Source organism: Vipera berus (genome assembly GCF_964194415.1).
Source record: "Vipera berus genome assembly, chromosome: 3".
In the NCBI taxonomy this organism is placed as follows: Eukaryota; Metazoa; Chordata; class Lepidosauria; order Squamata; family Viperidae; genus Vipera; species Vipera berus.
Window position 1 is genome coordinate 35,866,367 of NC_138204.1, and position 24,553 is coordinate 35,890,919.

At 38.3% G+C, this 24,553-nt stretch overlaps 1 protein-coding gene across 1 annotated transcript in view; it reads left to right on the forward strand.

The window, feature by feature from the left end:
* The window catches only part of NAV1 (neuron navigator 1), a 257,735-nt gene that overhangs the window by 41,494 nt on the left and 191,688 nt on the right, over nucleotides 1–24,553 (forward strand). The window contains exons 2-3 of the mRNA XM_081322449.1: nucleotides 13,224–14,085; nucleotides 15,215–15,321. Coding sequence (XP_081178575.1) covers nucleotides 13,253–14,085; nucleotides 15,215–15,321 — 940 coding nt within the window. The 5' untranslated portion in view covers nucleotides 13,224–13,252. The remainder of the gene's footprint in view (nucleotides 1–13,223; nucleotides 14,086–15,214; nucleotides 15,322–24,553) is intronic.

Here is a 24,553-nt window from a genome sequence, read left to right on the forward strand (position 1 = left end):
CCACTTCCTTTTGAGTTTACAGCATTGTCTTAGGATTCAGAGGACAGAAAACATCACATAACACACTCAAAAAAGGAAATAAAATTTGCCCTTGGCAAATATCAGAAAGTTAAAAAAGTTTTGATTAGTATCTAGATGTTTACTATCTGAAAATTATAGAGAAGTTGGTTCAACTAGAAAATGGGATGGAGGATCCTGAAAAAAAGCAATGACAAACCATTTCTAGAATTGCATAAAAATATGTGGCTCAGCCTCCAGGAAAAGTTCAGTTTGACTTTCCAAATTTCATGTCCTTTTTTTGCTGGTGATGCTGCCACCAGCTGAGATTTGATTAAAGGCTACAAATCATCTTTGTTATTAAAGCATCTCTTTTCTTGTCTAATAGCCAATAGGAGAGCTATTCCTACTATTCAAGCATAGTAAGGTTGTCGGAAGGACAAATGTTACATGTTGGTCTTGGAAATAGGTAAGAAAGTGAGTTTCAGTTGGTGTGACTATATTTTTTACTGCAATTATTGCAATACAAAATTAACATATTATATAATATTTGTGCTTATTTACACTGGAGCTTCCTCCCCCCCAAAAAAGTCTGGTTTCTGAAGTTTAAACATTTATCTGTTATTTAAACCAGGAAGATATACTTGCAAAACCTGAAACCTTTAATACTCATTGAAAGGAAAACACTACTTCTCAAGTAATCAGGTAGGCAAATGTAAGAATTAAGTTCGTTATAAAGTATGTTAAACAGATAGAATATGAAAATAAAGTTAGTAACAAAAAAATTCATTAGGAAAAATCTAATTTTTAAACAAAAGATGAGATTATTTGTTTATTGGACTTACATTCTACCTACCTTTCAGGAGCTCAAAATGGCATATATAGCTTTCTCTCTCCCCCACCTTTTCCCTGCAGTACAGCCTTTGAGACTGACTAGCCCAAAGTCTCACCAGCTACTTGGGTTTTCTAAATTAGGCTAATGGTAGATATATGCTTAAGGGACGTGGTGGCTCAGTGGGTTAGGACGCTGAACGTGTCGATCGGAAGGTCGGCAGTTTGGCGGGTCGAATCCCGAGTGCCGCGTAGCAGAGTGAGCGCCTGTTACTCGTCCCAGCTTCTGCCAACCTAGCAGTTCGAAAGCACATAAAAATGCAAGTAGAAAAATAGGGACCACTACGGTGGGAAGGTAACAGCGTTCCGTGTGCCTTTGGCATCTAGTCATGCCGGCCACATGACCACGGAGACGTCCTCGGACAAGCGCTGGCTCTTCGGCTTTGAAACGGAGATGAGCACCGCCCCCTAGAGTCGGAAACGACTAGCACGCATGTGCGGGGGAACCTTTACCTTTACCTTTAGATATATGCTTAGAATGAATATTGTTGCCCTGAAATACCCTATTAATAATAATTCATATGGCCTTCTTGCTTGACTGCTTTTGGGTAACATTCCTTGAAAGTGAGAAATCATCCTAAGAAAGGTCATCTCCATACGGAATGGGAGAACTCGCCATAGCCAACTCATCACGGCCAACTCGCTGTGGGACAATTTGCCACGGGCTACTCACCATGGGACAGTTTGCCATGGGACAATTTAACAGTTCAGTTTAATTATTTAAAATAAATAAAAAATGTTTTAATTTTCATCATTCACATTTCATTCTGTCCCTCTTTTTGCATCCTTTCTTTAATGATTCTATTCCACTATAATATCTATTTGATATTAGTGTAACTCTTGTTCTGCAGCAAGTTGTCCCATGGCAAGTTGGCTGTGGAGAGCTCGTGTGGCGAGTTGGCCATGGCAAGTTGTCTATGGTGAGTTGGCCATGGCGAATTGTCATAGACCCGTCTCCATATGCAACATAGTGATCTCCCTTAGTCCTGGAAGTGAGAGGTGACAGAAAGTGAGTCTGACTCCTGATGCAGCCTTCCTTTTTCTGTATCCTGGTTATCATACTGACTGAGAGTAACCCAGGGCTCATCTGTGTAAAACTCTCCTTGTAAAAGGTTTCAGATTGGCTTTGAATAAATGAGAAGTTTGGTTCTTGATGAGTGATGAGAAATATAAAGACTGAATCTGATTTATTTTTTATTTATTTATTTTAATTCCATTTATATCCCGCCCTTCTCCGAAGACTCAGGGCGGCTTTACAAACTTAGCAGTAGCCTTCATTCTATGTATATGCCTGCTTATTAGGGCTTTCACACACCCCAAGCGGCATTATTACAAAGTCAGTTTATTGCCCCCAACAATCTGGGTCCTCATTTTACCTACCTTGGAAGGATGGAAAGCTGAGTCAACCTTGAGCTGGGTGGGATGCAAATCTGCACTAATTGCAGGCAGCTGGTGTTACTTAAGGAGGCATTAGCCCACTGCTCCACCAAGGCTCTTTCTTTGGCCATGTCTACACAAGAGGAAGGAACTAAAATGTAGATTGGAAGTCTCACCAATCTAATCTCACCATTTCTTTAAATGACAATTCAGCATTCCAGATGGTGCTCAAACAGAACTGAAGTCTATGTCTATTCTCAATCACTCCGATCATGGTTGTTTCAAAGATGCTTTTTTCCAAAAGGCAACTGGACTTCCTTGGTTTTCTCTTTGAAAATGTTTCACTTCTCATCCAAAAAACTCTCAATCTCAGAGAGCTAATGACCAACCCTCAGAGTGCTACTGACCAGATGACTGCAAAGAATATAACCCCTTCCATTCCCCGCCAATCAGTTAGAACTGAAGAAGCTTCTTGGAGGAGAAGTAAAACATTTTCAAAGAGGAAAAAAAAACCAAGAAAGTCCAGTTGCCTTTTGGAGGTTTTTCTGAATGTCACGTGCAGGTTGTACAATAAATACATAAAATGAAATCAAGATTAATTTAGTAAAAATATCTAAAGTCAAGTAATAACTACAGATCAATGCTGCAAGTGCTAAAGCCTTACTAAGCAAATGAAGAGCAGCTTGCAGGAAACAGCTGACTTGTTGAAATTTCATAAATTCAAAAGAAAATGGGCAAATTGAGAATTTCTTTGAATGTATTTGTTCCTCTTTCTCCGGTTTGGGTTGAAATACTGGAAACATTTTTTTCCTTTAAATTTTTCCAGTTAATCTGTCTGATCAAACCATGGTCTATGTTCATAGCTATTGTTTATATGGAGCTTCTGCAAAGTAAAATTTGCATATTGTGCTAATTTGTCTTTCTTATGCTAGTGAAAATGATTAGGTTCCATTATGTGAAGATTGTATCTCCTACCCCCCAGTTTTAGCAAGAAATTTAATTCAAAATATTTTTCTATTGTTGAAAACAAAACATTGCATGAAAAATACTGAAAAACTTCATTGTGGTTTTGCTCTATCTCAGGCATGTCAAACTTGTGACGTCACGTGACGTATCGGAACTTTTTCCCATTGCCGAAAATGGGATGGGCGCGGTTTCTCCGTGACGCTCTAGCCCGCGGGCCAGCAGTTTGACACCCCTGCTCTATCTTATTCTCCATGAACTATCTACCAGCAATATAGGCCATGCAATTAGTAAATGACATTTTCAGCAGAACAGCAAAGCAAAGACTTGCTGTGCAAGAGTCCCTATTAGTGCTGGGTCACACTTTTCTAGGAGAATGAAATCTAATTTGCTAAGCCTTCCCCAATACAGACTTGACCTAGATAATTGGCTCCATGGTTTGATCTCACTTGGTCCCCTTCCAATTAACTAAAAGAGAAAGCAATTGCACCGTGTTAATGAAAATAAATAGATCACAGCTGTCCCACAAATCAAGGGGTGGAGGTGAAGATATGAAATGATGGATATGCCAAGTTTTGTCCAAGATGCTGGAAACTCAGCACAGCACACTGACATATTATGGTGTGATCAAACTCACAGATTGTTGAGCATAGGAATATTTGAGAAATATGACTGATGTTGAGCCACAATTGCAATAATTCCCAACCAGATGACAGGAAATTACAGGATTGCAGTTTAACACCTCCACCAAGTCATGAACAGCTGCTATTGGGTTTGCCAAGATTGCACTTTCTCATTTGGAGCTTAGTAATGCAGCCATAGGGAAAAATTAAATGGTTGGATTGTGTGAACAGAAGAAGATTCTTTGCAGCTTCATTCTGCTTCCAAATCACTAAGCTCCAGAGAATGTGAACATGAAGAACCATCTAATTCCCATCTCCTCATCTCTGATTTTTTCCCTTAAAAATCCTAGATAAGATGTAAAATGATTTTTATCCCATATTTCCTTGCTTTCCAAACTAACCCCTTAACCAGAAGCAGCTTTTAAGAATGGAATGTATTCTCTTTCCAGGGGACATTTGCATTCATTTTACCATACATAAATCAATAATTTTTCTGAACCTGTGATTGTGGACACAGTAGTGACAAACAGCCTGGAAGGACAGCAAATGTTTCAGGAATAAGCTACTCATATACATGTGTCTAGGTTGTGTTTATTTTTTAAATAAGTTTATTAGAATTGAGTGGCTCAAGGGCTAGTCCCAGTCCATTATCTTAAGCTCCTTAGATTCATTACTGAAATTATTATGATAAATGAAAGCTTTTTAAAATTATATTTGTTTCATCAATAATTTTAGTTCCTTTTTTTCTTTGTTTATCTAATGCAAAGTAGATTCTGGGAAACACCCATTACTCCATCAGCCATTACAGGAATAAAAAAGGTTCAAATTTATGAAAGATAAAGTTGGGAAATATCAACAGGTATTTCATACAGCAAATTGTTTGAATGTGGTTTTAGAAAAAAAACACCACCTTTAACTGTTGGGATAATGTCTTGAAAATACCCCACAGGAGCTGTTCTTTCAGCACTACCAATGTAGGTGACTGAAAATGAAAAAGCTCACTCTTTGCACTTTCTGATAACTGAATTTCTATTAGAATTTAGCCTATGCCTGCCTACTTCCCTCTGTTTCTTTTTCCAGATGAGAAGAAAATAGAGTGCTGATTATTGTTATTCGTAATTTTTGGAAATGATGCAGTACTGACTGCAGGCAGAATATGTATCCACAGTTCCTTGTTTGCTTGCTGCCTTTTCTTTCATTATTTTAACAGCTGTGTGTCACCTTTAAAATATTAAAAACATCTCCATATTTGCATCCTACACATTCTCAATTTGGCTCTCATTTCACACTTTTTGTCTGTGGATAAAATCATAGTAACTCTTAGCTATTTGTGCTCCAAAGAGATCAAAATGTCTGGATTAAAAAAACCCACACCATTTGTCTGGTCCACACGGAACCCCTGTTTGTTATCTGCTTATTTAAAATAATGGCACTTTAATATAGGAGATTACTTTCAATGTTTGTAAACTCCAGCACAGAGCATTCAGTGATGCACAGAAGGGGAGGCAATAGGGTTAACATAACCAACAAATAAATTAGTCATCACCTCTTTTCACAACACTTTATATAAATAGTTGCACTATAAAAAGTACTTATGCATGTCTCTTGCTGGCTCTTTTTCAGTAGATTGATGGGGGAAGGTACATAACAAGCATAGGCTTGCTGTTGCTTTGGACAGAATGTTACCCAATGTCATTTGTTATTAGCATCAATGTTGCTCTAGAGAGTTGCTCTTCCTTCATGTTGTGATACTGCTCATTCAAGATTAAGACCTCTGGGTAGGGAGTGGGGTAAAAAATAAGCATTAAGACTGGCATGTGGAGCTTGAAACCCCTTCAAAGCCAACCATCATAATAACAATTTATAGATTTTTCTCAAAAATTGTTCTATCTCATCTAAGGGCACAATTGCTCCATTGCCATAGAAGCATGGAAATAAATGGAGATAAAGAGAAAAATGAATATTAAACAGCAAGAAGAGATGTCAAAAATTGGGTGCAGAGAAAGTCCATTTCAGAGAAAGAGTGGTAAGTGGTGCCATTTGGCATCTCTTTTGGAGAAAGGGGAAAATAAGGGAATTCTTAGACTCTTAGAAGACTTTCTTCTATGTGTTTACATCCATCTTAAGTCCTACTATGCTGTTTTATTGTGGCTGGGGTCTTCTTAAGTGAGATGAACAAGGGAATGCACTGGCAATGCATGCCAAGAGTAGAGATTTCCAGCCAGTACATCCTATGATTGAAGGTCATCCCAACTGCCCAATTAAAACACATGCGACTCTCTTTTGGGCATCAGTGATACAGGAAGATGCTGGAGGTGGATGATTACTTTTATGGCCACAGCAAAGGCATTATTTCATACTATATGGGAGAAAGTTAACATTTTTTAAAAAATCCTGTATTTTATCAAGAAAATCCATATGAATAGATAAGAAAAAGCATTTAAATGTATAATGCCAGATAATGGACCTATCACATGAAATGATATCCAATATTTTATTGAGGAAGAACTCAGTATAAAGTTTGGAGTATAAAATGGTGTTCATTACACAGCTAGATTAAACAAACAAATTGGTTGAAGTCTGTTATTTTGATAAGGTAAGGTAAAGTAAAGTAAAGTAAGGTAAGATAAGATAGGATAAGATAACCTCTATTGTCATTTTTTATTGTGAGCAAACTGGACCACATTAAAAATGAAATTCTGTTGCCTGCTCTTAAAAGAAAGCATGCATCTATTCATATACATACATACATATACATACACATACACATATACATATACATATACATATACATATACATATACATATACATATACATATACATATACATATATACACACACACAGTGGTGGCATTCAGCTGATTTGCACGACTTTGGCAGAACTGGTAGCTAATTTTTTGTTGCCCAGGCCCAGAATGGAAGTGGCATCCACACAGAGAACCAGTTCTTCACATATTTTAATCCCACCACTGCACACACGCACTCACACACACATATATAAATATCAATCACTGCCCATTTTGAATACATAGTTAACAAGGTTGATGCTATATGGAATAAAACTGCAACTGAATCTAGATGTTCTGTTTCAGATACCACGAATTTCAAAATATCAAGAATTTTGCTACTATAATCAATGTTTCATAGAGCATTAGCTAATATATTGTTATTTCTGTGGGAATTGTGATGCTGACTCAGTAAGACCCAATCAAATAAAACCTTCTGAAGAAACTTTTCCCTGAGTCTGAAAATGGCACCAGTCCTTTGGAACACAATCCCTCAGGATTAGTTCAGTGCTGTAGCCCTGCTGGCATTACACAAGGACTTAAAGGATGTGGCTTTGTTATCGGGCTTGCTTGGGGATCTGGATGTATGGCAAAGCTGGTTCAGTGTTCTTGTTAATTTGTTGTACCAATATTAGAGAATATATGTAGCTCAGGATGTGGAGTCCTTGGTGTTCTCTGAACCTGGTTGTTTTATTACAGACATTTCATTACCCAACTTGGTAACATTTTCATAAGTCATGGATTTGAGATGGCTCACCATATAAATTGAAATAATAAATAAATACATTATCCTGAACTATCAAGACATAACAATTTCTCTCAGTTTTGGAGAAGATACTAATGTTGACATTTGTGAAAACTAGCTTCTGTAATATGTATCTTCTCCAGAATTGTTCTTCCAAGGTGGTGCCAGCTTCCCATGGAAATGAGCTACTGAGAATAGTGTCCTTGAAGTATCATGGGAAAAAAACATTAAAATAAAATCCAGAGTAAACTTCCTCTGAGGAATTAACTCTCTTTCCTGCCCTTCCAGATGGAACCAGCTGAGAGCCAAGATAGCAGCTGGAGGAATAGTCTGAAATAGTGATAAGGGAAAATAAGAACAATGTAGAAAATAGTTCTCTTTCTTTTCTTCTCTTCAGTATAGTTGGGTTGTTAGGGAGCCATTGATAAATTCCATACTCTTGAGAAGTTTAATAGGGTGGGGAGGATTTGATTACCAGAAATGTTTAAATCTTAGTGACATAAATAAGCATAGTTTTGGTGAGTCTGCCTTCCAGTTGCAGAGTAACAATTTGGCAGGCAATACAGGATCTTGTGTATGAAAGAAGGATGTTTTAGTCAGCAAACATCTGGTGAGAAATACAACTTGAATTTTGCATTCCTGCACATATAGAATTGCAACATATGAGGAGTGATAGTTAAGTGTGAGGTGAATCTACTGTTCCCCCAGTCATGTGTCAGTTATCAGAAATACAGAAATACAGAAAGTTTGACTAGAATGAGTGACAGGACAGATATTCCTGAGGGCAGCCATGTTGATCAACACAACACAACAAAACACAACAAAAGAAAAATAAGTTGTCTAGTGGCAGCTTAAATTCTCTGACTCAAGTAAAACAAGTCCAGATGGATTACACCCCAAAGTTCTCAAGGAACTGGCAGATGTGATCTCAGAACCACTGAACTACATTTTTCAAAGATCCTAGAGCTCTGGGGAACTACCAGAGGACTGGAAGAGAGCTGATGTAGTTCCCATCTTCAAAAAAGGGAAAAAATAGATCCTGGAAACTACAGACCTATCAGCCTGACCTCAATACCTGGGAAGATTCTGGAAAAGATAATCAAACAACAAATCAGCGAACACCTAGATGCAAACAAAGTCATCACTAAAAGCCAACATGGGTTTGTCAAAAACAGATCATGCCAGACAAATCTTATCACATTCTTGGACCAAGTGACAAAATTAGTGGACCAGAGGAATGCTGTAGATATAATTTACTTGGACTTCAGTAAGGCATTTGATAAAGTAGATCACAAACTACTACTTGATAAGATAGAAAAATGTGCGTTATATAGCATCACCACCAGATGGATTCGTAGCTGGCTGACAGGCCGTACTCAGCGTGTGGTCCTCAATGGAACTGCATCTACATGGAAGGAAGTGTGTAGTGGGGTGTCCCAGGGCTCTGTTCTGGGCCCAGTGCTCTTCAATATCTTCATTAACAATTTGGATGAGGGGATAGATGGGGAACTCATCAAATTTGCAGACGACACCAAGCTGGCAGGAATAGCCAATACTCCAGAAGATAGGCTTAAAATACAGGAGGTTCTGGACAGACTCGAACACTGGGTGCTATCTTCTTCTTCTTCTTCTTCTTCTTCTTCTTCTTCTTCTTCTTCTTCTTCTTCTTCTTCTTCTTCTTCTTATTATTATTATTATTATTATTATTATTATTATTATTATTATTATTATTATTATTATTATTATTTCTAGCTGCACTGAAAGTATGATGCTCTTGCTGATAATTATTTACTGAACATGGTGATGGATTTCTGTGGAGTTGATACTTTTTGCTGTGCTTAATGTAAAATCTAATCCAACCTCCATTTGAAAAATTCTAGTTAGTGGATTCTATCATTGTCATATTCTGCTGCGAGCCTGCTTTACTCTCTGAAATTCTAATATTCACTCTGAATTATTTGACCTCTTGCTTCTTGTCCTGATTACAGTTTTAATGGAGAACAAGATTATTTTGTCCTGTGCTGCTATATCTTTTCTCACATTTCTCTTTTGCAGATTAGGTGTAACAACTCTTTTAATTGTTCCATATTGGACTTAAGTTTCCTGATAACGTATCACTCTGATAGCTCTTTCTTGAATCTGCTCTTTGTCCCTTGTAAAAGTACTGTATGATTTTCAAAACTGGGCACAATGCTCTAGCTGTAAGTTGGTTGGAATAAAATGGCATAGGAGTGTTAATTATAAAATAATAAAATATGCATACTGATATACCTACTGTCATTGGATGCTTCATGCTCTAAAGCAGGGGTGTCAAACTGCTGGCCCACGGGCTGGAGCATCACGGAGAAACCGCGCCCATCCCATTTTTGGCAATGGGAAAAAGTTCCGATACCTCACGTGACGTCGCGAGTTTGACATGCCTGCTCTAAAGCATCTAGTTTCTTTTCAAATCATATACTATAAATTCCATTATTCTGTTAATGCAGCCTAAGATTGCATATGTTTTTGCTGAAGCTCTATATTGCTTGTTCATATTCAAGTGATAGTCTACTAAGGCTAGTAGAATTTTTGGGCATATGCTGCTATTAGCCAAACTTCCATAATTTTGCCCCTGTTTTCCTACATACTTTATGCTAGACCTAATATGTGTCACTGTGTATATCAGCCTTTTGTTCTGATCAAGATAATTGGATTATGAGTTTTGTCCTTTGAGGTATAAATCAATCCTCCTAACTTGATAGTATCTGCAAATTTGATAAGCATCCTTTTTGTTCTATCCAGAGTTGTAAAAATTGTCAAAATATTATATTATTGGAAATAGTGAAGTCAGTGCACTTCTATCTATTGGGTAAGGTAAAGGTAAAGGTAAAGGTTGCCCCGCACATGCGTGCTAGTCGTTTCCGACTCTAGGGGCCGGTGCTCATCTTCGTTTCAAAGCCGAAGAGCCAGCACTTGTCTGAGGATGTCTCCGTGGTCATGTGGTCGGCATGACTAGATGCCAAAGGTGCACGGAACGCTGTTACCTTCCCACCATAGTGGTCCCTATTTTTCTACTTGCATTTTTACGTGCTTGCGAACTGCTAGGTTGGCAGAAGCTGGGACGAGTAACAGGCGCTCACTCTGCTACGCGGCACTCGGGATTCGACCCGCCAAACTGCCGACCATCTGATCGACAAGCTCAGCATCCTAACCCACTGAGCCACCGTGTCCCTTCTATTGGGTAACAGCTAGTAATAGAAATCTTAGTACATTTTGACTGCTGTGTTTCATATCAATTGTAAAATGTATAAACACTGACAATATTAACATTATGAAGTAGCTCTAGAGTGTAAAGTCCTTGATGCAAGAATCTGTTTCTTTATATATAATGTAAAGCGCCAACATATAATGATAACATTGTATAAAACAAGTCTTGAATAACCATGTGGGATTCATAAAATATAAGCATGTGTCCAACAGAACCTTGAACCGAATCCTAATTCTGTAAGGTCAGGAAGATGGAGTTTCAGTTGCATCTTGGGAGGCTGTGAGTGATTTGGGGCCACTCATTCTTCTCAGCCCAACCTTCCTCACATGGTTTTTATCAAGGAGAAAATGGGAGAAGGAAGCATTGTGTATTTTGCCTTGAGATCATAGAAAAAAGTGGTCTATAAAACAAATAGTTGTAATATATTTGTTTTCCATAACATTCAGAACATCTCCTTATTAGTGATGCCACTCAGAAACACAGTTTATTTCCTCCCTCCCATTAGTGTTCCCATAATAACATGTTATAAATAATCTTATTTCCTTCCTTTAGTTTGAAAGTAGTTCCTTCCTGTATGTAGAATGCAAAAATCTCACATTCTGGATATGTTTCCCAAATTCTTTTGTACCTTAAGACTAAAATCTTTCTTTCTGACACTTCTATTGTTTGGGGACAACGTATTTTCCTTCCCTGTTGCAAATTTGACAACAGTACATGTGCAGTTATTTTTCTTTTAAAGAATGATAAGACTTTTATAGTCCTTTGCTAATTCAAAAACAGCTGGGAAACAAATCAAATTATGTGCAGATTTGAGCCTGTTAATCTCTGCTGGCCAGGCATTTAAGCCGAGCAGCAGCAAAGGAGAAACTCTAGTTCTGTCTCTTTTTCTAATGAAAGAAAAAAGAAGCTGCCAAAGTTTACAACTATTACATACTAATAAAGTGCGTATTAACATTGTATTATATAATTAAATTTTAAATAGTGGAACAAGTTTACACAACAAAAAGAAAAAAATGGGAAATTAAAGATAAGCTAGTGTGTGTTGTCCAAATTTATAAATGGTTCTCTAATCAGGACTTCCAGTGGTAAATTGCTGGTTAAAATACTTTAGAATATAGAAAGAGATAAAAAGAATCAGACCGTTACATAATAATTAATGGAGAATTAATGGCGAATCCTTCAAACTTTGTAGCTGAATCTTTTGTGGTCTATTATAAAGGTATGCAATATCCATTTCCTTTGTCCAATTCTTACTTTTTAAAATGCATGTACTTATGTACAATATCTTCTGCTTGAATGAGAACTGTCATAGTGCATGACTACAACATATGAATCAGTCCTGCATATTGATTATAACCATTACTGAACCTATCAATTTCGCAACTGATTGAAAAGAGGAAAATCTGCATAAATGGTATGGAAACACCAGGATATAGTAGAATAGGAGACAATCACAAGTATCAAGGTCTGAACATTGAAACTGATAGATGAGGGCATAAATTCACCATAGAGGTCCTGGTGGTTATCAGCACAGTGGGTGCCATACCAAAATATCTTGTACAGCACCTATACAATCTGCACATTGACAAATATTCTGTCATTGCACAGGCCACACTGCTTGGATCCACACATATATTATACCAATATATTACAACTTTCTAGGTTCTTGGGAAGAACTTGATGCAAATGAAGGCCCACACCAGCTAAAGAATTGGCAGCTATGATCTCACATTGTTGTGAACAGATAATAATTCCTTAATAATTCATAGGTCCTTGGTTAGGACTTGAATTATTAAGTCTCCACAGGTATTAGACTATGAATCTAATTGTAAATTATCTACACATAGTAATAGTCTTGCTATTTTCAAGAACTGATTCCCTCATATTTATTTAGTATGATCATAAAGAAACCAGATTTAGCATGCTGTTACCCAAATGGAATATTACTTCTTTACATAATTCAGTTCAGCTTATAAACCACTGGAGCAGTTTACCAATAGTTGCCGAGAGAAGTGTTAGCTTCTTATATCTTCTATCTATCATGCTAAATGATATAGTAACTATGTTTGAGCTGTTTTTCATCAAACCAGATAGGAGTAAATCTATTATATTAATTTGATGGACTGTATAAAATCAGGAAAAGCTTGATATTTTTATAAAATTGAAGAATAGTTGAACTGACAGTTTGAAGGAAATCAATACACCATACTTTATTTGATTTAAATGACCTTTGTTTATTGAAATAATTCAAATTCAAATATTTATTAGCAATTCATCTTTTACTGAAAAGCTTTTTTCAAAGACTATTCTCGCCTTAATATTGTTTAAATTTAGCACACTCCAAAACTATTTTTATTGTCTTTATATATGATGGTGAGCTTAATTTTACTATTATGTAGACAAAAAATAGCAATTTCAGTGTTATGCAGCTAGCAATCTTTTGTCTTAATGGTAAGTAATATGGAAATGTAAAATTTAAACTAAATTTAAAAAGGATGGAAAGATTTTCACTTGCAGATATACACATCCTTGTGCTGAACAGGTTTGACTTTGACGCGCCAGACTTAATGTTCTCTGATTTATGTTTTCTCAGATTGATTTTCCTCCATACACGTTTTGCTGATGATGAATGGAACAGCCAATGTGAATGCAGCTGGACGCAGCCATTATGCCTCCTCTATACCTATTCCCAGAGCTGCATCTCACAGCAAGATACATACTTTGGCAGCATCTCCTAAACTGCCCCCTAAACAGAACTGTGTGGGAGCATTTTCCTCACCAAGAATATCATCTCCCAGGACAGGGAAGGCACAGGCAAGCTCAACCTGTGGAGCTCCTAAAGGATCGAAACAGAAGCTTGTGATTAAGACTGCAGCTGCTGCAAACCCTAGACCAGAGAAAACAGACATATCTGGGAGCCATGGTGAGACAGAGGAGTTGGACTCTGGGCTTGGTTCAGGTTTGGTGTCTGGCTACAGTAACCCCTGGGGCTTACCAAAAGCCAATTCCAGAACCACCAAGACTGTGAAGAAAGCTGTTATTCAGACAACCGAGAAAGTAAAGAACACCTCTAAACAAGGTGAAAGTAATAGCAGTCTTGTTGCTATGAAGGTCCTTGGAAAACCCAGCACAATTGCTGAATCTACAAAGACCACTCATCTTCCAGGGAAGAGCCCTTCATATCTCAATCTATATAATGAGACATTAATGCCCAAGACTTCAGATGGATCTACCACAAAGAGACCTCAGAGCTGTCCAGCAAAAGGTCAATCAGCCTCAGAATCCAACTGGAAGGAAAATGGAACATCTAAGCAAGAAGATAATCCTCAAACAATCTCACTGGATACAAGCAGCCTTAATAAGGGACCTGTGTTACATACAGCACCCATCAGTTTTTCTTCTGTGCCACAGCACAACCATCCCATTATGGCTACCGTTGCCCCTTTTCATTATCGGTAAGTGTCACCGGGTATGTATTCCTAGATACATCTTTCTTAGGATGTATCTTCTTATTTATTTATTGGATTTTTATCCTGCCTTTATGGTTTTCTATGTAAAGGTAAATAGAAAAAAATCTAGTTCTGCTTTACGTTATCCAAATATTATTAAATAAGATGCATCATAGGAAATATATCATCCTTTTAGCCCTAGTTTTCTTGAGAAAGTTTAGCATTTGACTGATACAAAAAAATATCTGAGCCAAGGTGGAGAAGAACAACTCCATTTTTAGACTCTAGCACTAAAAACAAGCTATCACTTAGAGCCAAATTCATTAACACAGTGAGACTTGTTAAGAATTTGATTTGAATAGATCTATAAAGACAAGTGCTTGTAGCAAAATTATTTATTTTATTGCTTCTCCAGGTTCTCAGATAGCATTATTGCCTGACCACAGTAGATAGCTTGCTATGGCATCCTAATGGCATATATTGGATTATATGCTCATGGAGATATATATGTATCATAACAATTTCAGAATTGCTCTGATATATGCCAACAGCTGTCATATGCCAGTGCTAGTTCATTCAATTAAAATATTTACTGCACTCATATGTGATATGTGAGTTTGGATCATGTGACTTGGCACCTTAGATCAAAAAAATTGGTTCCTCCTAGAAGAACCTGGTCTTTTCTTTATAAAGGTGCCAGGCAAGAGACAAGAACTATGGTTTAATAGTTATAACCCTTTTGTGCATTGTGTTAAGATAGTTGGAGATATATATGCAAATTGGATCCACTCCAATTTGAATTGTTGATTTGGGTTAGCAAGTTGATCTGACTAAAATTAACTACTTGATTTGGAAAATTACTCTAATTCAATTTGGATGTCCAAATCCAATAATCAGAATCTTAATCATTTGATTTGAACCCATGTGCGCCTATACAAACAGGGCCTGAATTGGTCTGAATTGAATTAAGAGCTGTCTATTTTGATTTGAAATAAATCATTACTTCAGTTTGAAAATTTGATTTCATGACTCAGTGAATCACCTTCAGACTGTTTACAAATTAAGTATTTGCAGAACCCTGATATATTATGGATATGAAGAGAAATTGATTGGTTGTGCTTTTTCTGCCTACCAGGTGGCAGGGTGAGAAAGAGAAGAGCAGCCTTTCTCAGAAGGAAGAGACATGTGATGTGCAGCAGCCCAGCCCTCCTGAAGGTCCTGATCTCACCTTGAGAGGCATGAGTAAGTAGAAAGATGGGATCACTCTCTTTAGTGGGGCCATTGGCTCAGAATCCATGGTAAACACATGCGAAAGAAAGTGGATCTGCTTTGGAGCACTGCGGGTAGGATACAACTACCCCTCTTAAAGTAGTAACCACATGCATGGTTCTTCTTGGACACTGATATTTGTGAACGGATTAATTTATAATGGTCATTTTTCCATTGTCCAATACTGTTCTTCCTTCAGCTTTGAATTTGGGCTTTGGATGCAAAGGAAGAGACCTCAGACCTGCTGATTAATGATGATACAGTATATTCTGAAGTCCAGTATGATGATGTCTATTATAACCACCAAGGTAGCTGAATGAGGTTAGAAGACTGACACTGAAACTTCCTGAATTGAGCTTAAAATACTCAGCTAAAACAGAATAGGTTATTTATTTCATATGGCATTACAGAATACATACACATGCTGCTGCTTCTTGCTGGGAAATCCTTGTGAGGTCAGCAGCCAGAAGGTGTAGGTTATTTAGTTGTGACCAAGTCACATTGCCCGGGGAGGCTAGTCTACATTGCACCCCACCTGAATAGGTTCCATAGAGTGAAAGAAGAAAGATCAGTGTTTTCAAAAATAGAATTATTACCCCCCGTAGATAGGGCTCGCAACTTGGGAGTCCTCCTAGATTCGCGGCTTACCTTGGAAGATCACATGGTGGCCGTGACTAGGGGGGCTTTCGCCCAGGTTCGCCTGGTGCGCCAGTTGCGGCCCTATCTAAGCCGGGATGATTTATGCACGGTCACTCACGCGCTCGTGACCTCTCGTCTAGACTACTGCAACGCCCTCTACATGGGGCTTCCCTTGAGGACCACCCGGAGGCTCCAACTGGTACAGAATGCAGCCGCGAGAGTTGTGTTGGGAGTTTCCCGATACTCCCACGTGACACCTCTGCTCCGTGAGCTGCATTGGTTGCCAGTTGTCTTCCGGGTGAGATTCAAGGTGCTAGTAATGGTGTTCAAAGCCCTCCATGGCATGGGGCCGGAGTACCTCAGGGAACATCTGCTGCCGGCATCAAGCTCCCTGCGCCCTGTGCGTTCCCACAGAGAGGGCCTCCTCAGGGTGCCACCGGTCAGAGAATGCCGTCTGGTGGCCCCCAGGGGGAGATCCTTCTCTGTGGGCGCCCCGGAGCTATGGAACCAGTTACCGGTTGAGCTCCGGACGGCGCCCGATCTGCGCTCCTTTCGCCGCGATCTGAAAACATACTTGTTCGAGCAAGCCGGCCTGGCCTGAGGGGGGATTGGTGGGGTTTTTTTTATCATTCTTATTGGGGTTTTTATTATGTATCAATTGTATTTTAATCGGGCATGCATTTAATTATCTTTTAATTTTTGTAAATTTCTGTGTTTTATTCTTGCCCTGTACACCGCCCTGAGTCCTTCGGGAGAAGGGCGGTATAGAAATGATAATAAATTAAATTAAATTAAATTAATTCACAATTTGGGACTCTCTGCGCATTAGTGCCTGAATGTGTATATAGGTAGTCCTCCCCTAGTGATCACAATTGGGACCAGCAACTCCATCACCAACCACAGCAGTCACTAAGAAGAAATCACATAACTGCAAGAAGCTTATAACCGCACTCCCATTTGGTCATTAAGTCACTGCAGTCATTAAGTGAAACCTCACATGACTGTGACTTATGATGTTACTTCTACCTTCTCTAATTAATTCTGCTTGCTGCAAGCAAGTTGCAAAGCACACAAATGGCAATCACATCACCAGTGGTCATAAATCTTTCTTTTGCATCATTATAACTTTGAATGGTCACTAAACAACAGAGTTGATAAGCAAGAACCACCTATACATGTTTTGCCCATTGCAATTTTTCAGTTTCAGGTAAGACTAATATTCAAACAAACATCTATCTCACGATGTATCGACTGTTACAGATACTACTGTATTGTAATTTCTCTTTGGGAATCTTTATAAAAATGTAAAAGGTTTATGATTATCACCTCTTGTTTTAAGTAGTTGTTTGCTATTTATTTTTATAATAATAAAGAATAGGTCATGCATCTTGGAAGCAGTTAAATAAAGTGGAGTTGGGAATGAGATTTCAGAAGGTTAGATAAGAGAAAAGAATCTGAGTTTACAAATTTGTATTTTTGGGGGGGGGTGAGAAACAACTGTTAAACCCGGTGGGAGGTTACTTCTGCATAGCTGGAAATGTGATAGCATGTTTGACAAATACCCTTTTTATGACTGTGCTTGGCACACTTACAGAAAAGTATCATATCCGGTGTTTTAAGATCAGATTCTGAAAATATGATCAAAATTGTAAGAAAGCATTTTAATAATCAAATGAAGGCTTAACTACACATGAATGCTGCAATATATATTCTCTTCTTCCAATGTTTTATTTTTAAAGCTGAAAGCAGCTATAAGCTTGCATTCTTGCAGAGAACTGAGGAGAAGAAAGATTCTTTAACTCTTTCACCTCATGGCTCAAAATATTCCTTTCCCATCTCACAACCTCTTATTCCAATTTTATTGGTAAATTGAGACAATGTTCTGATCACAATTTAAAGAGACAATGTTCTGATCACATTGCAAATTAGGTTTCATTTTTAAAAATTATGTGGAATGAACTGCAGACTTTTACCCTTTAGGCTATTCAGCAGAAAAAAATGTGACTCATTTAATATATGGAACTGAAATATGTTTGCCTTCTCATAATAAATGTAGTTGTAATCGTGAAATAATCCTGTAAGAACTGATTCTAAATATTCACTGAGGAGGATATTTCCTAGTGGAGGAATCATTTTTGAATATTAGATCCAAGATTACTCCAGTAAATTAATATTACAGGTAGTCCTCAACATAAAACAATTCATTTAGTGACTGTTTGAAGTTACAATGGCCCTGAAAAAATGATTTCTGACCATTTTTCACATTTATGACTTTTGCAGCATCCCCATGGTCACGGGATCAAAATTCAGATGCTTGACAACTGACTCATATTTATGATGGTTGCAATGTCCCAGGGATCATGTGATCACCTTTTGTGACCTTCTGACAAGCAAAGTCAATTGGGAAGCTAGATTCATTTAACAACTGTGTTACTAACTTAAGAGCTGCAATAATTCACTTAACAACTGCGGCAAAAAAGGTCATAAAATGGGGTAAAGTTCACTTGACAACTGTCTTGCTTAGAAACATAAATTTTGGTCTCAGTTGTGGTTGTAAGTCAAGGACTACCTGTATTAGATTCACACGCTGACTGCCTTTGAAAAAGTCAAGTATGTTGGAGAAAGCCATTACCTATGGTAGGAGAATATAACGTGTATTCAGGAATGGATTTTTTGAGTTCCAGTATTGTTAGCTAAGCCTTTGAAGCAGAATAATTAATCTGGTTGTGTGGAGTGTTTAATGGCCTCTGAGTTTAGTTGTTTTCTTGCAGAGGTGCACTGAGTTACCTAGTTGTGTAATGAAACATTTACCAGAAAACAGCCATTCAGAGAGCACCAAAGACTCCATAATTCAATCTTGAGCTACAAATATTATCTTCTATTGAAACCTCATTGTGAACAACATTTACATTCACGGGTATGAAATACCCTATGTCTACATAGGACATTTAAATCACTAATAATAATGTAAAGTGCTATATCACATCAGAAAAAAATGCATAGAGTAGTCATTGATGCATTAGTTTCCTGGCATCTTCTTCTGTCACTTCTACATTCCATGCAGCTGTATTTTTCAACAAATACATCTAGCTATACGCTGATACAATTTAAACTGTTAAAAACCTGATTTGTGGGTAGGCTGTTAAATTAAAGATGCCCTGAATCACATTGAGCGCTAGAAATAATCTTAATCAATCAGTGACATCAATACAGTGCATTAAAATGGAATAAGATAGCAGGTTGCTTCAAAATTCCCTTTTATGTTAACATAATACTTTGAATTTCAGGGTCTATTTGTAGGATATAGGAAAAAAAGTTATGTTTAACTTTTATATATAACACTTGAATTTAAATGAATAAGGCTAATCAATATTTTGTTTTTTAACTCAAATTACGGATTTGGGGAGTCATATGCCAGTCAGAGCCAGTTTGAGGTAGTGGTTAAGGCATTGGTTTAGTAACCGGGAGAATGTTTTGTAGTCCTGCCTTAGGCACAAAGCATAAGCTTGTGCTCGCCACTCTCTTGGTAAACTGAAATGTAGGATCTTTTATAAATGCCTTTTTATGTTTATGTAAGATCTATATTTTTCAATGTGTTTTCCTATTTGGTTTATTTCTCTTGGTGTTTCTATATCATGACATTAAAGTTCAGATACACACATAGAAGAATGAAAATTTTAAATGCACTATTGTAAATAAAAATACCCAATCCATTATAATGGTTAAAGAGCCATGGTGGCGCAGTGATTAGAATGCAGTATTGCAGGCTAATTCAGCCCACTGCCAGGAGTGTGATCTTCACCGGCTCAAGGTTGACTCAGCTTTCCATCCTTCTGTTGTCAGTAAAATGGGAACCCAGATTGTTGGGGGCAATACGTTGACACAATGCTGGTCAGCTAGACTAATCATGAGGAGGCAACCTCACCTCTCATAAAGAACTGTATCAGCATTGCGTACTTAATCCTGCCCTGAGGACTTGAGTGTTGCTGGAGCAACATGCCCAGTTATGTGACTTGTGTGCTTGTGTTGTGTATCCTGGGCCTGGGTCCGGGGTATTTGAGGGAACACCTGCTGCCGGCATCAAATGCCCTTCGCCCAGTGCGCTCCCACAGGGAGGGTCTGCTCAGGGTCCCGCCGGTAAGAGATTGCCGGCGGATGACACCCAGGGATAGGGCCTTCTCAGTGGGGGCGCCTGCCCTCTGGAACCAGCTGCCAGTGGAGCTGAGGACTGCCCCCGACCTCCAATCATTCCGCCGGGGCCTGAAGACCTGGCTCTTTGAGCTCTCGGGCCCAGGCTGAGGAGAAATTTATTTTAATTGGGGTTTTTAATTGTACAGGGTTGGTTTAATCTTTTTTAAATTGGTTTTTTAACTTTTGTATGTTTGATTTTTAACTTCCTGTAAACCGCCCTGAGTCCTCAGGGAAAGGGCGGTATATAAATGCAATAAATAATAATAATAATAATAATAATAATAATAATAATAATAATAATAACATCCTGACCCGTTTGACTCATGGACTGCTTTCCTGGACTTTGTGTGTGCCCATTGGATTTAGTTATCCAGTGACCCTTGCCTTATTGAGCTCAGAATCCAGACCTATGCAATGGGAGTGCTTTCTGAGGGCCTGTTTTGTGTATGTGTGTGTGTGGGGGGGTTGAATAATCACCTGTAGAACTCTTGCTGTACATGTGTGTGTGGGGGGAGGGAATGGGGCAGGACAGTCAGGATCGAATTCCTGGCAGTGAGCCGTGAGCAGTGAGTTAGCTTGCAATACTGCATTCTCACCTCTGCACCACCAAGGCTTCTGCACCATGAAAGGAAGTTACTCTTGTATTCATGTAATCACTAAACTGCATCCAATCCACTTTATGATCTTTCTTGTAGTCCTCAGAGCTTCTTGTATCGCCATTAATAAAAATTCTGCAATATAGTACCTACTTTCCTGTCATCCTGAAGCAGAAAATACACGAAAAGTCTACCTTAAAATGTCTTAGGGTGGGAGCACCAGATGGTATTCAAATCCCCAGGGAATATCAGGACTGTAAACTACATTGAGAAGTTGAAAAAAATATTCCAAAAGAAGGGAATGGCAGATCACTTCCATATTGCTGTAAACTTCATGGATGCCTCCAGAAAAGGTGTCAAGTTCATCTTAAAGGAAAGCGTATGTTTTATACCTTAAAACAGCATCACAAAATTGGAAGGGAATATTCTGGTTTGGGATTTCCAATTGGGAAGTTCTCAAATCCAACCCTAATTTATATTAAGGCAAAGGGCTTCAATACATCTGATGAAAAAGAACCAATCTTTTATTTGAGTAATCAGTCCCACTGCCAGAGTGTTCTAATTATTAAGTTTAACATAATTTGAAAATGAATAAACCTTCAACACCCCAAACCTTAGTACAAAAATTAAAATCATATTATTGTTTATGTTTATGGTTTCACTAATTGATTCCTGCCTCCTCCTCCTCTCCACTCCCCCAACCACAAAATCTGCACCCACTGGATCTAAATCAAAGATGCTGAGAACTGAAATTCAGCAAAATTGTGAAGAACAGGACTTTAGGACTGTGAGATCTCACCAAATTACTTTGTTTGGAATAAACAGGGAACAGTTTTCTATTAAATTTTGGATTGCTTTGCAGAAAAAGTCATTGGGAGGGAAGGTCATTCAGATCACCCTGAATCCATAACAATCTAAACTTGGCAAGAGATTGTTGTCCTAATTGCAAATCAGCCTTTCTCAGCCAAACTGAAAATAGCTCAAATAGTGGTACGAATATAGGTACCTTGATTAAACTTAAGTAAAATAAACTTTTCACATCTACTTACTTTTAATTGTTTTAATTCATAGGTTTAATTCTTGTGGTGTAAAGGGTGAAATCAGGTCAATCTATTGGGCAAATATTTAAAATGGGTTAATTTAGCAACACTTAATGTGTTATGTGCAGAGGGCCAAATAATCCCTATAGTTCAAACAACATACTAAGATCCAATAGAATTTATTCATTTTTGTTAAGTGTATTATATGAGCCCAGCCTTTAAAATTTATAAGCTATAATCTACTGGAGAAATAAGCAATTATTGCTGAATTACGATGCAGTATTCTCTACTATTGAACATGTTTTCTAAAGTTCTAAAGAGTTTTTAAAGTCCTCAACTTTTCTAAAGTTCTCTCTTCTGTAGGAGTTGTATTTCAGCAATATCTGAGTAGTTCATTTTTTCTATGTCTAGTTGACGGCTTAGTGCGTTGTGTGAATACAACCAATGCTGTTCTGAAATCTGCTTGGTATTTTCTCAAGTTTTCCTCACTTGTGAAAGAAACGTCTGCTTTTTTGAATTTCTTTCATTTTTCCCCTCTAGTTTTTAAATTGAAGGTGACAGATAGTGCTACAATTGGTGCTGGTATTTTCTCTTTTCCTCTCCCTGATGGCTGTACAGATTTCTTAATCTGAAAATTCTCACTAAGAGGACTTCTGTTATGATATCTGCCTTAGAGTTAAACTGAAATGAGAAAGTCCTTGGAGATTATAGATTGCTGGAGAGATGACTGTTCAGTGAAAAACAGGACATGACTTTCAGTGAGATAATTGTATAATGAAAGATGACTGCTTGGTCATTCTTTACTAATTACATACAACAGACATGTCAAACACAAGGCCCGGGGGCCGGATCCGGCCCGCGAAGTGGTTTCATGTGGCCCGTGAAGCTATCCTGGAAACAGTGAGGGAACGGCCCCCACTGCCTTGGCCCTGGCCCAGAGACCCTCCTTCTGCCAGAGACCCTCAGATCTGTCCCACTCCTGCCCAGGCACCCATAGGCACCCTTGATGCGAACAATGTAGAGCTGGCCATGCCCACCCAGTAGGCCATATGCACTCTAGCCACACCCACCCAGTAGGCCACACCCACCCAGGCTGCACCCACCCGGCCCCCTGAGGGCAACCGCAATGCTGATGCGGCCCTCAATGAAATTGAGTTTGACACCCCAACATACAAGAACATCACATTCCATCCATGAGGGTTTCATCAAAGTTCTCTTCTACTGTGATAACATTTTAATCCCATCAAATCGATTAAGAACTGCTAAAAATGTAGGAGAAACTTTCTGCACAAAAAATGATTTTTCTGTTGGTAATTAACAGTATTTCAGATTCTTCCTTTCTTGTGATAGCTGCACTAATGTACAGTAAATGGGGGAGGACAAAATGGAAAAGGAAACAATTTTCTTTACCAGACTGGATTCATCAAAAGGTTAAGAAAGAAACAGGATCAGCACATCCAACTGCCTTTATTTCAATGGACTTAGTGATTTATTGTAATGGTATTCATTACTAGATAAGTCCTTTGTGGCTTGACAGCAGTGGTGTGCAGGTTTTATGTCCTGGGGCACATTTTTAATTTTTTAAACATGCTTTTGACCTCTACAAGTCCCCTGGGGATATTGCCAGTGAAGCTGTCACTGTTCTGAAAAAGTCCCGGCTGTTCCTTTTGCAGAGAATATTTTTTGGGTTGAAGAGTCAAAGCACAAAATAGATGTGTTAAATCTTAGCACACAAATTTTTGCAAGTGAGCAAATCATGCAGCTGATAACTGATAATTTCAGTGGCATGGTTTGGGAATGCACTATATGCCTCTAAAATAGGATGTGGAAGGGCCATTGTTCCTAGGTGTGAGAGTCTGTGATAGTACAGAGAGGAAATGCATTTCCAGGACCAAACAGTCTTTCTTAGTAAAGAAGGATAGTGTGTGTTCAGATGCACATAGGCAGATGGATTGTCAGACGTTTATCGGGTGTTACTTGTAACCTGACTGCTTTGACAGATGGGAGGTCCATAGTCAGTTCTGAGATGGTGGTTCATATCATGAGGGTGGGGGCAGAGGGAGGGAGAACACAATCATTGTTGAAGAGGAGGGGGGGTGACTGCAATAGGCCTAATAGCATGAGATGGGGTAGAGGCGAACAAAGGGGCAGGCAACGGCTTCCATAAGTGATGGCTTTTGTGCACTGTACAAGAAAGCATTGCTCAAAATTTCCTGACCTTTTGGGAAGGTGGTTTAGTTACATCTCATCCTTTCTTGTCCATTGTTCTCTTTTGCTTTTTTACATAGGCTTCCAGGTGGAAAAGAAAAAAGGCAATTGACAGCAATCTTCACAATTTTGTGGCCTTTCTTGATTTCATGCTATGGATTGATTTCTAGATGCCTTTAATATTTTATAGAAAAACCAGGTATAAATGGAAGAGAAACAGATAATTCTGATGTTAAACCTACTCACTTGGGAATAAATACCATTTTCTCTTTCTTTTTGATAGCAGAGAATCACACATTGTAATAGAAGAATAAATGCAATATAATGAGAATTTATGAATGTGTATATGGCTCAGCAACTCTTCCTTGAAAATAAAATGTACTTTAAGAATAATCAGAAAGAAAGACTGCTGTGTGAGCAAAATCAGTTCCAGCAGACCTTGACAGGCTGACACTGGCTGTTGCCATGACACCTACCACTTGCACAGGAGGGTCACTGGACTTCAGCTTCAAATACAGCCTTACATTAACT